Here is a 13,538-nt window from a genome sequence, read left to right on the forward strand (position 1 = left end):
AGTTAGATAGAGCTCTTAGGGGTAGCAGAATCAAGGGATATGGGGAGAATGCAGGAACGGGTACTGATTGTGGATGATCAGCCATGATCACATTGAATGGTGGTACTGGCTGGAAGGGCCGAATGGCCTACACCTGCACCTATTGTCTATGTATATGTAAATGTTGTCCCCTAGGTCCACTTTAACTCTTTCCCCTGTTACCGATGTCCTTTAGTTTTAAACTTCCCAACTCTGGGTAATAAAGACTGTAACAATTCGCCTTATTATTTTATAACCCACTAAATGGTCATCCATCACCTTTCTAAGCACCAGGGGGAAAAGCTCCAGCCTATTCCTTTTAACTCACACTCCTGCCCTGGTGAATCTTTTCTACACCCCTTTCACTTAAACACATTCTTGATGCAACAGAGTGATCAGAACTGCACAAAACACTCCAGATGTGGACTCGCAACGTCGTGTAAAGTCCATAACATGATATTCCAAGATAGACACAAAATGCTGGAGTAACTCAGCGGGACCGGCGGCATCTCTGGAGAGAAGGAATGGGTGACGTTTCAGTCGAGACCCTTTTTCAGACTGGTATAGACAGGTATAGAAAGAAGGGTCTCGACCCGAAACGTCGCCCATTCCTTCTCTCCAGAGATGCCGCCTGTCCCGCTGAATTACTCCAGCATTTTGTGTCTCTCTTCGATTGAAACCAGCATCTGCAGTTATTTCCGACACATATTCCAGCTGTTGCACTCAATACCCTGACCTTTTCACCCTACACTTTCTACCTGAGATGGCACTTTCAAAGAACTACGTACCTGCACCCCGAGTTCCCTATTCCACAACACACCCCGAGGCTTTGCCATGTACCGTGCAAGGCCTATCCTGGTTTAACTTACCAGAAAGCGACACGTTTCACTTTTTCCGCTGATCCTTTGCCCATTTTCCAGTCTATCTCGTCCTTAGACAATCTTCTTCACTGACCACTTTAATCTGCAAATGTTGGTGTCACCTGTTGAGTATATAAGGTGTTTTCTATTTTTGTTTGATATTTCTGGCACTTGCAGATTTTGTATGACAATAAACTCGACTTGGGTTTGAAAATTAGAGCTTGAATTATGCGCAAAGCCATCGCTGACCCGGGAGTTGAGGCAAAGGGAGGTCCCGCCGCCGCTGCTCCACCTCCTCCTCCTCCTCCCCATCCCCGCCACACGGGGCCGCTGCTCCTCCCCATCCCCGCCACACGGGGCCGCTACTGCTCCTCCCCATCCCCACCACACGGGGCCGCTACTGCTCTTGCTTCCCCTCCCCGCCACACGGGGCCGCTACTGCTCCACCCCATCCCCGCCACACGGGGCCGCTACTGCTGCTCCTCCCCCTCCCCGCCACACGGGGCCGCTGCTCCTCCTCCTCCTCCCCATCCCCGCCACACGGGGCCGCTACTGCTCTTGCTCTACCCCATCCCCGCCACACGGGGCCGCTACTGCTCCACCCCATCCCCGCCACACGGGGCCGCTACTGCTACTCCCCATCCCCGCCACACGGGGCCGCTGCTCCTCCCCATCCCCGCCACACGGGGCCGCTGCCCAAAGATACCGTTGCCTGCGTCCCCGACTCCAGCGACGTCAGTACGTCCGCCCACTGGCCGCGGTGACGTACTTGCATTTGTCGACTTGGCGGGACCGAGTGGGTGCAGCGGCCGCGGGAAGAGGTTGTGGGGTCCGGGTGAGGGGTGGATGGTGCTGGGTGGGCTCGGTGGGGTAGAATGTCTGCAATGATGTCTGGATGAGGGGTGAAAATTAGAGCTTGAATTATGCGCAATGTGGGTGAGAGGGTGGGGGGTTGAGGGGTGAGGGGTGAGGTGGGGTGTCGGGATGAGGGGTGTCTGGGTGAGGGGTGAGGGGGATGTCAGCGTGAGGTGTGTCTGGGTGGGGGTGTCTGGGTGAGGGGTGTCTGGGGGGGGGGGTGTGGGGTGGGGGTCTGTCTGGGTGTGGGGTGTGGGGGGGAGGGGGTGGGGGTGGGGGGTCTGGGTGGGGTGGGGTGAGGGGTGTCTGGGTGAGGGGTGTCGGGGTGAGGGGTGTCGGGGTGAGGGGTGGGGGGTGAGGGGTGTCGGGGGTGAGGGGTGTGGGGGGGGGGTTGTGAGGGGTGGGGTGAGGGGTGTCTCGGGGTGAGGGGGTGTGAGGGGTGAGGGGTGAGGGGGGGTGAGGGGTGTCGGGGTGAGGGGTGAGGGGTGTCTGGGTGAGGGGTGTGGGGTGGGGTGTCAGGGTGAGGGGTGTGAGGGGGGGGGTGAGGGGTGTCGGGGTGAGGGGTGTCTGGGGTGAGGGGTGTCTGGGGTGAGGGGGAGGGGTGTCGGGGGTGAGGGGTGTCTGGGGAGGGGGGTGGGGGTGGTGAGGGGTGAGGGGGGGTGAGGGTGTCGGGGGGGGTGTCTGGGGTGAGGGGTGTCTGAGGGGTGGGGGGTGTGAGAGGGTGTCTGGGGTGAGGGGGGTCTGAGGGGGTCTGGGGTGAGGGGTGGGGTGTGGGGGTGAGAACTAACCGCTGCTGTTCTCACTGCCCTCGTGCCAGGCTGCTGATGCCCTTGGACAAGGGGAAAGAGCGGGTGGTGGTGCTGGTGGACATGGACTGCTTCTACGTACAGGTGGAACAGAAGGCCAACCCGGAGCTGAAGGGCAAGCCCTGCGCCGTGGTTCAGTACAAGACCTGGCAGGGGGGTGGGTAAGTCTACACACCCATACCCCTGGACCTTGGGTGTCCCTCACCCAGCCTGTAGTGTGGGTGCCCTGCTCACATCATTGTTTGGAGATCACAGAGTCAACGAGTTCTACCCCACTGAAACGGACCCTTCAGACCCAATATGCCCAAACCGACTAAGTTCTTTAGCTGAGGTTTTGCCCGTATTTGGCCCGCCTCTCTATAACAGGATCAGAGGCAATTTCTTCATTCAGTTTAATAAAATCCCGGGTTTGTAAAAATGATCCTGATTCTGTAGTATATAATAGTGGCGAAACAGATATAATACAGCAGTTTGGCCCATCATGTCCATGCTGACCATTGAGTGCCCATCCAGTCTAATCCCATTGACCCGCATTGGACTAGTGGAATCAAGGGATTATAGGGAGAAGGCAGGCATCGGTTACTGCTTGTGGATGATCAGTCATGATCACAATGAATGGCAGTATTGGCTTGTAGGGCCAAATGGCCTCCTCCTGCACTTATTTTTCTATGTTTCTCTGATACCAGACACTTATTGCCTTGATCACCCCTCTTGCAGTGCGATAACGATTCCAGCCATCCTCTGGAGGAAAACATTCTACCTCAGATCCCCTCAACCCTCCTTCTTACTGCAAACATAGTTTTAGACCCCTTGATCAGTTTTAGACCCCTTGTTCGGAAAAAAAGTCACATACATTTCGCTATCTGCCCCTCGTAAATTCAGTACTCCAGTGCACCTTCTCTCCTTGGCCTTCTCTGCCCCAGGGAATATCAACCCAACCTCTACTCTAAATGGATACTCTTCCCCCCAGTCAGCATCCTGGTGAACTTCATGTTCCACTGGGGTAGTATACAATCCAATTGCACAAACATGGAGCAGCAGAATCCACGATGTGTGTGCCGATTCAAACTAATCTTCCCTGCCTACACATGATCTATATCCCTCCATGTCCTGCATATACACGTCCCTGCCCCATAACCTCCAGTATGAGGTCTGGGGTGGGCCTCAGCCACCATTCTATCTACTTCAGGAAGAAATGCTTTATGGACTGAGACCCCGAGATCCTTCTGTACATCAATGCTGTTAAGGGTCTTGACGTTAACTGTATACCTTCCCCTTACATTTGACCTCCCAAGGCGCAACACCTCATTTCGGCTATTATCTGTAACTGATCTGTACCCAGCCATTTCATTTCACTGTTCATTGTTTGCAACTCCACCAATTTTGGTGTAATCTGCAAACTTACTGACCAATCCATCTGCATTTATACATTACCAATAACAGAGGTCCCAGCAGGAATCCCCGTGGAACTCCACTGGTCATAGATCGGTGGCCAGAATATCGCACTTCCACCACAGCCCTCAGTCAGTAAGCCAGTAATAAATCCCTATGATCAGGTCACTGTGAATCCCGTGCCTCTTAATCTTCTGGATCAGCCCACCACGGGGAACTGCGTCCACATTTATCCACCTTTAGATAACCTCTACTGCCCACCTCTTTTTACCAGCTGGATCTCCTCCGCTCCAATCATGAAGGGTCCATTCCCTTCACAGATGCTGCCTGACCCGCTGGGTTCCTCCAGCCATTTGTTTTTTTACTCAAGCTTCCACCCCCCCCCCCCACCCCCCCCCCCCCCCCCCCCCCCCCCCCCCCGCTTCACCCACCACCCGCATCACCGCAGCTCACGACCCCGCTCCCTCTCTGCAGGATTGTGGCCGTCAGCTACGAGGCTCGTGCCCAGGGGGTGAAGAGGGGCATGAGGGGGGTAGAGGCCATGAAGAGGTGCCCAGGCCTGCAATTGGCCCGGATCCCCGAGGCGCACGGCAAGGCCAACCTCAGCAGGTAAGGGGGCGATTGCCCCTCATTCCCCCCCGACCCCTCATCTTCGACCCATCGCCCTCCATCCCCTCATCCTGGCCCCCTAAAACCTCGCCCACCCAAACCTCCCTCATGCCCTCCCCTGACCCCTGGACCTCCATGCCCTCCTTCACCCACCCTCCCTGACCCTCCACTCCATGCCTCCTCATTCTCTTCCCCACCTTGCTCTCCCTGGACCCCTCACCTCCACCCCTGCCCCCTCGCCCGCCGCTGCTCTCCGGGGGGTGGGCGAGGCTGATCCGGCAACCCTCCCCCGGCAGGTATCGGCAGGCGAGCGGGCAAGTGCTGGCGGTGCTGTCTCGCTTCGCGGTGATCGAGAGGGCCAGCATCGACGAGGTTTACGCCGACCTGACGGCAGAGGCCGGCCGGCGCCTGAAGCAGCCGGGACTCCTGCAGCAAGCGGCGACCCTGCTCGGGAGCACCTGCGTGGAGGGATTTCCCCGGGACAGGGACAGTCGGGCCCCACCACTCTCGGCCCTGCACAGAGGTGACGAGGGTGCGGCCGTGGGAGGGGTGATGGAGGGGGCTGGGGAGGGAGGGAGGGTTGGTTAGAAGAGCAGACGAGGAAGGGAGAGGCCAGTGTGGGAAGCGGCAGTAAGGGAGGGACTGGTGAGGGAGGGGCTGGTAAGGATGGTTTGGAGAGGGAGGGGGTGAGGTGCTGGGACAGTGGGTCCAAGGCGGATGGCACGGTCAGCCTCCTGTATCCTGATGGAGCTGCAGTGAGAGGAGGGCTTGAGCGAGGGTGGAGGGGTACCGGCATTGTCAGTGACCCCTGCCCCTATATCCCCCCCCAGAGGAGGTGCGGCAGGGAGAGAGGTGGAGGGGGTATTGGCCAGGGTGGAGAGGTACAGGTCGGGTTGGGTGGGCATTGTTGGTGAGCCATGATCCCTTTTACACCCCCACCCCCCAGAGGAGGCGCGGCGGGAGGGGCTACAGGCTTGGCTGGACTCATTGCCCGCGGACAGGGACCATGGCAGCCCCGAGCTGCTGCTCACAGCAGGGGCACTGATCGTGGAGGAGATGCGGGCAGCCGTGGAAGCAGAAACCGGCTACAGGTGTTCAGCTGGAATCTCCCACAACAAGGTAAACCCAAACTGTGAGAGACGCGCGTCTGTGGGGAGGGGAGCCGAGGGGTGGGCCTGGAGACAACAGAGACAGGCCCACTGCATCCATGCCAACCCTTCAGCCAAGATGCACTGGTCCCATTTGCCCACAATTGGTCCACAACCTTCCAGGCTTTGCCCATTTAAGGGAAGACTGACAGGCGGGGAGGAGGGGTGACCCTGAGCCTGACCCCACTCTGCCGTGTCCATAGGTGCTGGCGAAGCTGAGCTGTGGTCTGAACAAGCCGAACCGCCAGACTCTGTTGCCCATGGAGTCTGTGGACCGCCTCTTCGATACTCTGCCCATCAGCACCATGTGAGTCTCTGTCCGGGTCTCCTACTTCAACGTCTCTCCTTCCCCCTCCCCCACCCTCCACCATCGCCCGTCCCTCCTCCTCCCCTGAAGCCTGTCCCCACCCGTGGCACCCTCCTCCTCCCCCAGGGCCCGCCGTCCCCTCGCCAGCGCCCGCTCCGGGTTCCTACCCCTCCTCCAGGACTGGTGGTGAGGAGTAAAAGCCGGGAGGGGGTGACTTGTGTAAATCTCCCTGATGCTCGCGTGCGGGGGTGAGTGGAGCTCCCTCTCCTGTGACCCGTCAATGGGAACACACTCCCACCCGGCCCCCGTGTGGCGGGGAACAGTTGCGGTGGGCAGCGTGCGTGACGGGGAGTGTGGGTGATGCAGGCTGCGTGTGTTGGGCAGCGTTTGGCGAGGGACAGTGGGGTGTGGGGCTCATGGGGGTGGCATGTAGAGGGCAGAGTGTGGGGGGTGGTGGGTGGGTGGGGGGGGGGGTAGAGGTGGGGGTGGTGGGTGGGTGGAAGGCAGAGTGTGGGGGTGGGGACGGGGTTTGGGTGTAGGTGTGGGTGTAGGAGCGGGGGTGGGTGGGGGCAGAGTGTGGGGCAGAGTGTGGGGGTGGGGACGGGGGGTTGGGTGTGGGTGTGGGTGTAGGAGCGGGGGTGGGTGGGGGGCAGAGTGTGGTGGTGGTGGGAGAGGGGAAACGTGCCGTTGGTGTCTGGCCTGGGGCAGCGGGTGGTTCGGCACTGTTGATCTGTCTTCCTGTTCCCCACCAGCCGTAACCTGGGCGGGAAGCTGGGGGAGTCCGTCTCACAGCTCCTCCAGGTGCACAACATGGGCGAGCTCCGAGCCTTCTCCCAGGCACAGCTGCACACCAGCTTCGGGGTCAAAACCGGGTAAGAGCGGGCACAGCGAGCGGTGATCGCAGGGTACGGGGTATCAAGGGGTCCCTGGGTAGAGGGCATCAAGGGGTCCCAGGGCATGGTGGACATTGAGACAGTCCCATGATGGGGGGTCACCCCAGAGTACGACCTATGTCCTGTTGCGCACCCCTTCCCCCCCCCCCCCACGCCAATCCCCCTCCTCCTCGTCTCCCCATTCCCACCCCCACCGCATCCTGCCCCTCCCCTCCTGTCTCCGTCCCTACCCAGCCTCCACCCTGATACTTGCCACACCTCGTCCCCACCCCTTCTGCAGCTGACCACACCCAGCCTTCCCACCCCCTTCCTGCCTCTGCCCCGACTAAGTTCCCACCCTCCCTGCACCCCCCCATGCCGTCCACCCCCAATAGCTTTTAAAAGAGCAGCCAACGAGACTACCTTAGATGGGGCATCTTGGTCTGTGTTTCAGGAGCTGGGCTGAAGGGGTTGTGTCTGTGTTTCAGGAGCTGGCTCTTTGACCTGTGTCGGGGCCTGGACTTTGAGCCGGTGAGGCCCCGGTACCTCCCCAAATCCATTGGGTGCAGCAAGAATTTCATGGGCAAAGAGGCCCTGACCATGTGTGAGCAGGTGGGTCATTACACAGCCTCCCTCACAACAGTGAAGCACAAGAACATGACCATCGGCCCACCGTGTCTGTGCCGAACATGATGCCAAGACCAACACTTATCTGCCTGCACATAATCAATATCCCTCCAGTCCCTACATTTCCACATGCCTTTCTAAAAGTCTCCTATATGCCACAACCACCACCCTGGCAGCATACTCCTGGCAATTACCAGCCTCCGTGCAAATATAACCTCCACACATCACCGTTACACTTTGTCCCTCTCACCTTCAAGTTATGCCTTCTTGTATTTAACTTTTCCATTCTGGGAAAAGGGTTCTCATTGTCTACCCTATCAATGCCTACCATAATATTATATACTTCTACCTGATCTCGCTGCAACGTCTGGCATTCCAGAGAAGAAAACCTCTTCCTATTGCTCATACCCCCAAATCCTGGCAAATAAGAAAGGATACACAGTGCTGGAGTAACTAACTCAGTGGGTCAGGCAGTATCTCTGGAGAACATGGATAGGTGACGTTTCGGGTGGAGACCCTCCATCAGTCTGAAGGGTCCTGACCCCAAACGTCATCTATCCATGTTCTCCATAGATGCTGCCTGTCCCGCTGAGTTATTTCAGCACTGTGTGTCCCTTTTTGTAAAACCAGCTGAACCACCTTCTGAATCTCATAGAAACATAGAAAATAGGTGCAGGAGTAGGCCATTCGGCCCTTCGAGTCATTCGGCCATTCAATATGATCAAGGCTGATCATCCAACTCAGTATCCCATCCCTGCCTTCTCTCCATACCCCCTGATCCCTTTAGCCACAAGGGCCACATCTAACTCCCTCTTAAATATAGCCAATGAACTGGCCTCAACTACCTTATGTGGCAGAGAATTCCACAGATTCACCACTCTCTGTGTAAAAAATGATTTTCCCATCTCGGTCCTAAAAGACTTCCCTCTTATCCTTAAACTGTGACCCCTAGTTCTGGACTTCCCCAACATCAGGAATAATCTTCCTGCATCTAGCCTGTCTAACCACTTAAGAATTTTGTAAGTTTCTATAAGATCCCCCTCTCAAGCTGCCCTTGCCCATTAGTATTCTCCACACGGATCTCACTGTCCTCTATGTCCTCCTTGGTGAAACAAATGCAAGGTATATCCACAGCCTCCAATAACAAATTCCTTCCTTTATCCTTGAGTGGGCCTACCTTCTCCTTGGTTACACTCCTGTTTTTAATATGGGCATAAAATGCTTTGGGATTTTCTTTAGTACCGCAAAGCCCTTTTTGGCTACAAATCACCAGCTTAAATTCTATCCTCCTTTCTTTACAATCAAATATCCTGTCGGATTACAGACTAGCTTGCAAGCACTTCCTTTTTCTTATTGACCAATTTTACAACCTCTTTGGTCATCCAAATTTCCCTTACTTTACCATCCTTATCCCTCCTCCTTACTGGAACATGCCGGCTATGAACTTCGATAAACTGGCCTGAGAACGACCCCCACATGTCTGATGTGGACTTACCAATTAACAATTGCTCTCAGCAAACATGCCAGAGGTCCTGCCTAATGGATTTGTAATTTGCTTTACTCCAATTTAGTAACTTCCTGCCAGGTCCAGCCTTGTCCCTTTTCAAAATAACCTCAAAACTTACTGAGTTTTGATCACTTTCCCCAAAATGCTCATCAGTGGCCAGGCTCCTCTGTGTTTTCCACAAAGCACCGGGCATTGAAATAAACACACTGCAGTCCATCCGTGTCACCATATTCCTTCCCCTCTCCCCACCTGTCCTTCATTTGATACTTACTGGTCCCTAACCTCAAGAGCTAAAGGAAATTCAATTCAAGCTTCCAATGACTCCTTCCAATTTCTGACCTTTCACTCTGGTTCGCACCCCCTGCCTCTCTAGTTTAAACCCTCCTAAGTAGCACTAGCAAACCTCCCTGCAAGGATAGATCAAAGAGATCCCAATGGTCTAAAAATCTGAATCCTGCACCCTGCACCAACTCCTCAGTCAAGCATTTATCTGTCCTGTCTTCCTGTTCCTACCCTCACTGGCACGTGGCACTGGGAGTAACCCCAGAGATCACCACCCTCGAGGTCCTGCTTGTTAATCTTCTGCTGACACGAGCCATATTTGCTTCACAGGACCTCACAGGTGGTGGTGGGTGGGGTGCTGGGTGTAGGGGTAGGGTAGTGGGGTGGGTGTTGAGGTTGGGGCTGGTGGTGTGAAGTGGGGTGGGGAGGGGTCACCTGTCCATTTGCTGGGATGGTGCTGACCTTTGTCCCTCCTGTGCAGGTGAAGCATTGGCTGCTGCAGCTGTCGACAGAGCTGGAGGAAAGACTGCTCCAGGATCAGCAGCAGGTGGGTGGTTGGTTAATGCCCACAATATCTGGTCGCCTGCCTGGCAGAGTACCACCCACACTCCCTCCGCAAAGACCCTCTCCCCCTGCCGGTGCCCCCTCCTCCCCTCAGGGTTGTCTAACTCCACTCCCTCGCGGTGTGGAGCAGGTTTGGGCTATGGGTGGTGGGGGGTTGGGTATCCCTGTGATGTGGGCGCTAGGGGGTTGGTAACTGGGATGGCGGAGGCTGGAAGATGCGTGTCCTCGGGTCGGGTACCCTGGGGTGAGTTTAGCCCTGGGAGTGGGGGCCAGGTCTGAGTGGCGGGGTGTTGGTGAGCTGGGGTGTGGGTTTGGATGGGAGGGGACTGCCTTGACAGTGGGGGTACCTCTGGTGTGGAGGGGTTGAACCTGCCCTGGTGGTGGGTACCAGAGGCTGGGTGCCCCGGGGAGGCAGGTTGCATGGGGGAGGGGGGGGGGGGATGGGCCACTCCCCTCACTCTGCGCCTTGTTGCAGAATGGGCGGACTGCGCGGCAGCTGGCGGTGGGGCTGCGGCTGCATGAGGAGCACCAGTCGCGCAGCTTCTCCCGCTGCTGCCCCCTGGCCAGGCCCGATGCCCCCCGCCTGGCCCAGCGCGCCTGGACCCTCATCCAGGCCTTCAACACGGCCCACCCCCCTCAGGCAGCCTGGTGAGTGAGGAGGGGGATAATGTGCTGGAGGTGGGGATGGGAGAGGGGATGGGGAGGCTGGGTCTTGGACTGTGGGGGTCAGTGGGGAGGGGTTGGCTGTCGGGGAGTTTGTCTGGGGGGGGGAGAAGGATTTGATGCGGGGGGTCGGTCGTGGCGATTTGTCCCGGTGCACTGACCCTGTCTCCGTCTGTCACTCCACAGGTCGCCCCCCGTGATTGGCCTCTCTCTGGTGGCCAGGGATTTCTTCGAGACCTCGGTGGCCTCGGCCCGTGGCATCACTGACTTCCTGACCAGCTCCTCCTCCCAGTCCCTTGGGGCGGGAGCAGCGCCGAACCCAGGGAGAGTTGCGGGAGCCCAGAGCCCGGTGAGAAGACTGGGCCCAGAGGGAGCCCACAGACCTGGCACCATCACATCCTTCTTTATGCATGCCCCCACCGACAAAACCTGCCCCTCCCCTGACCCTGTAACACACACCTTCCCCGCACAACCCTCCTCACTCTCTATTGCACCCCTCACCTCCCCCCCACCCCTCGCACCCACACCACCACCTGTCCCTGAGACACCCCCCAGCCCCTCTCCACACTCCTCCCCCTCTCACACACCACCCCTGGGCCGCAGAGACAGTGACCGTACAGGACCTGCAGAGATGGAGCTTCCAGGCGTGTCGTTCTTCAAACGCAAGGCCCTGGCCCAATCCCCTGGCCAGCCACCAGTGGACCCTCCCCTGAGCCCCGGTCTCCCCACTGAGGTGCTGGTGCGCTGTGCAAGGTGCGGCCAGTCCACCCTCCCCAGGCAAGTGGCAGAGCACAAGGATTTCCACTTTGCCCTGGACCTCCAGAGGTCCCTGTCGACTCTCCCACCTCCCAGCCCCCCGGCCCAGACCAAGCACAAGGCAGTGGACCAGCTGCGGGGTCTGGGCAAGCGGGCTCGGACTGGCAGCAAGACCCTGGACTGGTATTTTCAGAAAGCACCTCCCTAGAACAGGCAGGGGGCGGGGTTTTGGCACATGGTCCCGAGCCGTAAGTTCATGTTACAGGAGCAGAATTAGTCCATTTGACCCCTTGAGCCTACTCTGCCATTCAATCATGGCTGATCTATCTCTCCCTCTCAACCCCATTCTCCTGCCTTCTCCCCATAACCCGACACCCGTTCTAATCAAGAATCTTAAAAATATCCACTGACTTGGCCTCCACAATGTCCCCCCATTTCCTGATACTTTGGCATGAGATCAGATCAGATGTGGGTGTAATTAAAGTATTGTATTTTTGATATAAATTCCTGAGATGTTCAGTGATTCACAGGATTGAAGAGTGGGGAGTGTTTGAGTGGTTTCTCTTTGATGTTTCTGGCTTGTTTTACCGGAGCTCCTGAATGCTGCTGCTCCCTTGCTGTTGAAGTGATCACTCTTGCACCTCTGTGGTTGTTTGAGGTTAATCTGTACAGTCCCCCCCAGGGCATGTCAGTGCAGACACGATGGGCCGAAGGGTCTGTTTGTGTACTATTCTGTGATGTGGAGAACCCATGGATTTGCTGGACAGCAGAGCGGTAGAATTACTGCTTTAAAATTAAGAAACCTATCTCTTTTAATACCAATAGTCAATAATCCATCGTTTAAACCATCAATCATAGACAAATCATTTATACAATGGGAAAGAATGGGAATTAAAACGCTCGAAGATCTGTATGAATTAGGGAATCTACTATCATTTCAACAACTACAACTGAAATATAATTTGAAAAATAACCAATATTTTAAATATCTTCAAATTTGTGATTATCTGAAAAAACACACAAAAAACTATCATAAGATGTCTTCCGACTTATTGGATGAAGCAATGAAGACCAAGGCGGAATCAGCTAATTTAATATCGTATTTATATAATATCATTTTAAACATAGAAATACCCACAACAGATGGAATTAGAAAAGATTGGGAACAAGAATTAGATATAAAAATCTCAAAAGAGACCTGGGATAATCATTTACTACAGGTGCATAAATGTTCGATCAACGTACGGCATACGCTCATCCAATTTAAAACATTACATAGATTATATTATTCAAAAACTAAATTAAATAAAATCTTCCCTAATGTTTCACCAATCTGTGATAAATGCCTATGTCAAGAAGCTACCATAGCGCACTCTTTTGTTTTTTGTACAAAAATCCAAAAATTCTGGTATGAAATATTTGATATTTTTTCGAAATTGATCAAAATAAAACTGGTACCAAAACCAGAATGGATTATCTTCGGAATATCGGAAGATAACCCTGAATTAAACGTGTTTCAGAAGAATTTATTTAATTACGGGCTAATAATGGGAAAAAAGCTTATACTTAAATTCTGGAAAAATGCGCCGACACCAACAATAAAAATGTGGATATCAAATATGTTTGAAACATTACATCTGGAAGAGATGAGATTCCTCCTAGCAGGTAAAGCAGACCAATTTCAAAAGACGTGGTCTATGTTTCTGGACCTATTACAAGCATGAGGTGCAATAGTAACCTAAAAAAAAAAAAAAACAAATATATAAATAAGCGGAATCAGGACCTGGTAACGGGAGGTAAAACAGACTTGGTTGGTAGTCCCCTTTCTGCGGAGTTTAATGTTATAATAGAGCGATTGTTTCTACTTTCTCTTTCTCTCTTTTCTAGGGTCTATTTTCTTACTTTACTTCCTTCTCTAACTTCTTTTCTAAGGGGCTTTCTTTTCCTTACACTCTTGCACTGCACGACTCTCTTGCACTTTCTTTACTTTCCTAACTTCTACCTTTTTCTTAAAGCTCTAAAAAAAAAAAAAAAAAAAGAAGCGGTACAAAAAATGTATTAAGATATATGTGTTGTGTAGAATTGTAATTTACCGTACTTCTAATAAAAAAATAAAAAAAAAAAAAATAAAAAATAAAAAAAAAAGAATTACTGCCTTACAGAGCGCGAATCGGGTTCTATCGAGTGCTTGTCTGTACGAAGTCTGTACCTGCATGTGTTTTCTACAGGATCTCCAGTTTTCTCCCACACTACAAAGACAGGTAGGTTTGTA

General features: G+C 54.4%; 1 protein-coding gene across 1 annotated transcript; it reads left to right on the top strand.

Moving 5' to 3' along the window:
- The first annotated feature begins 1,643 nt into the window (after window positions 1-1,643).
- On the top strand, window positions 1,644-13,050 carry polh (polymerase (DNA directed), eta). Its single transcript, XM_055636132.1, has 11 exons — window positions 1,644-1,699; window positions 2,551-2,700; window positions 4,406-4,540; window positions 4,837-5,063; window positions 5,487-5,659; window positions 5,892-5,995; window positions 6,748-6,867; window positions 7,356-7,479; window positions 9,765-9,830; window positions 10,323-10,495; window positions 10,697-13,050. The coding sequence occupies exons 2-11, from the start codon at window positions 2,558-2,560 to the stop codon at window positions 11,472-11,474; spliced, it is 2,043 nt and encodes a 680-aa protein (XP_055492107.1). The 5' UTR covers window positions 1,644-1,699; window positions 2,551-2,557; the 3' UTR covers window positions 11,475-13,050.
- Window positions 13,051-13,538: the final 488 nt, after the last annotated feature.

This window comes from Leucoraja erinacea, chromosome 5, assembly GCF_028641065.1.
Source record: "Leucoraja erinacea ecotype New England chromosome 5, Leri_hhj_1, whole genome shotgun sequence".
NCBI lineage: Eukaryota > Metazoa > Chordata > Chondrichthyes > Rajiformes > Rajidae > Leucoraja > Leucoraja erinaceus.

Excerpts from the sequence above, each read along its gene's own strand:
- polh (XM_055636132.1), top strand. The coding sequence starts at position 2,558 with ATGCCCTTGGACAAGGGGAAAGAGCGGGTGGTGGTGCTGGTGGACATG. Across the intron at positions 5,064-5,486 it reads ACTCTCGGCCCTGCACAGAG|AGGAGGCGCGGCGGGAGGGG; the intron begins GTGACGAGGGTG and ends CCCACCCCCCAG. Across the intron at positions 5,996-6,747 it reads ACTCTGCCCATCAGCACCAT|CCGTAACCTGGGCGGGAAGC; the intron begins GTGAGTCTCTGT and ends GTTCCCCACCAG.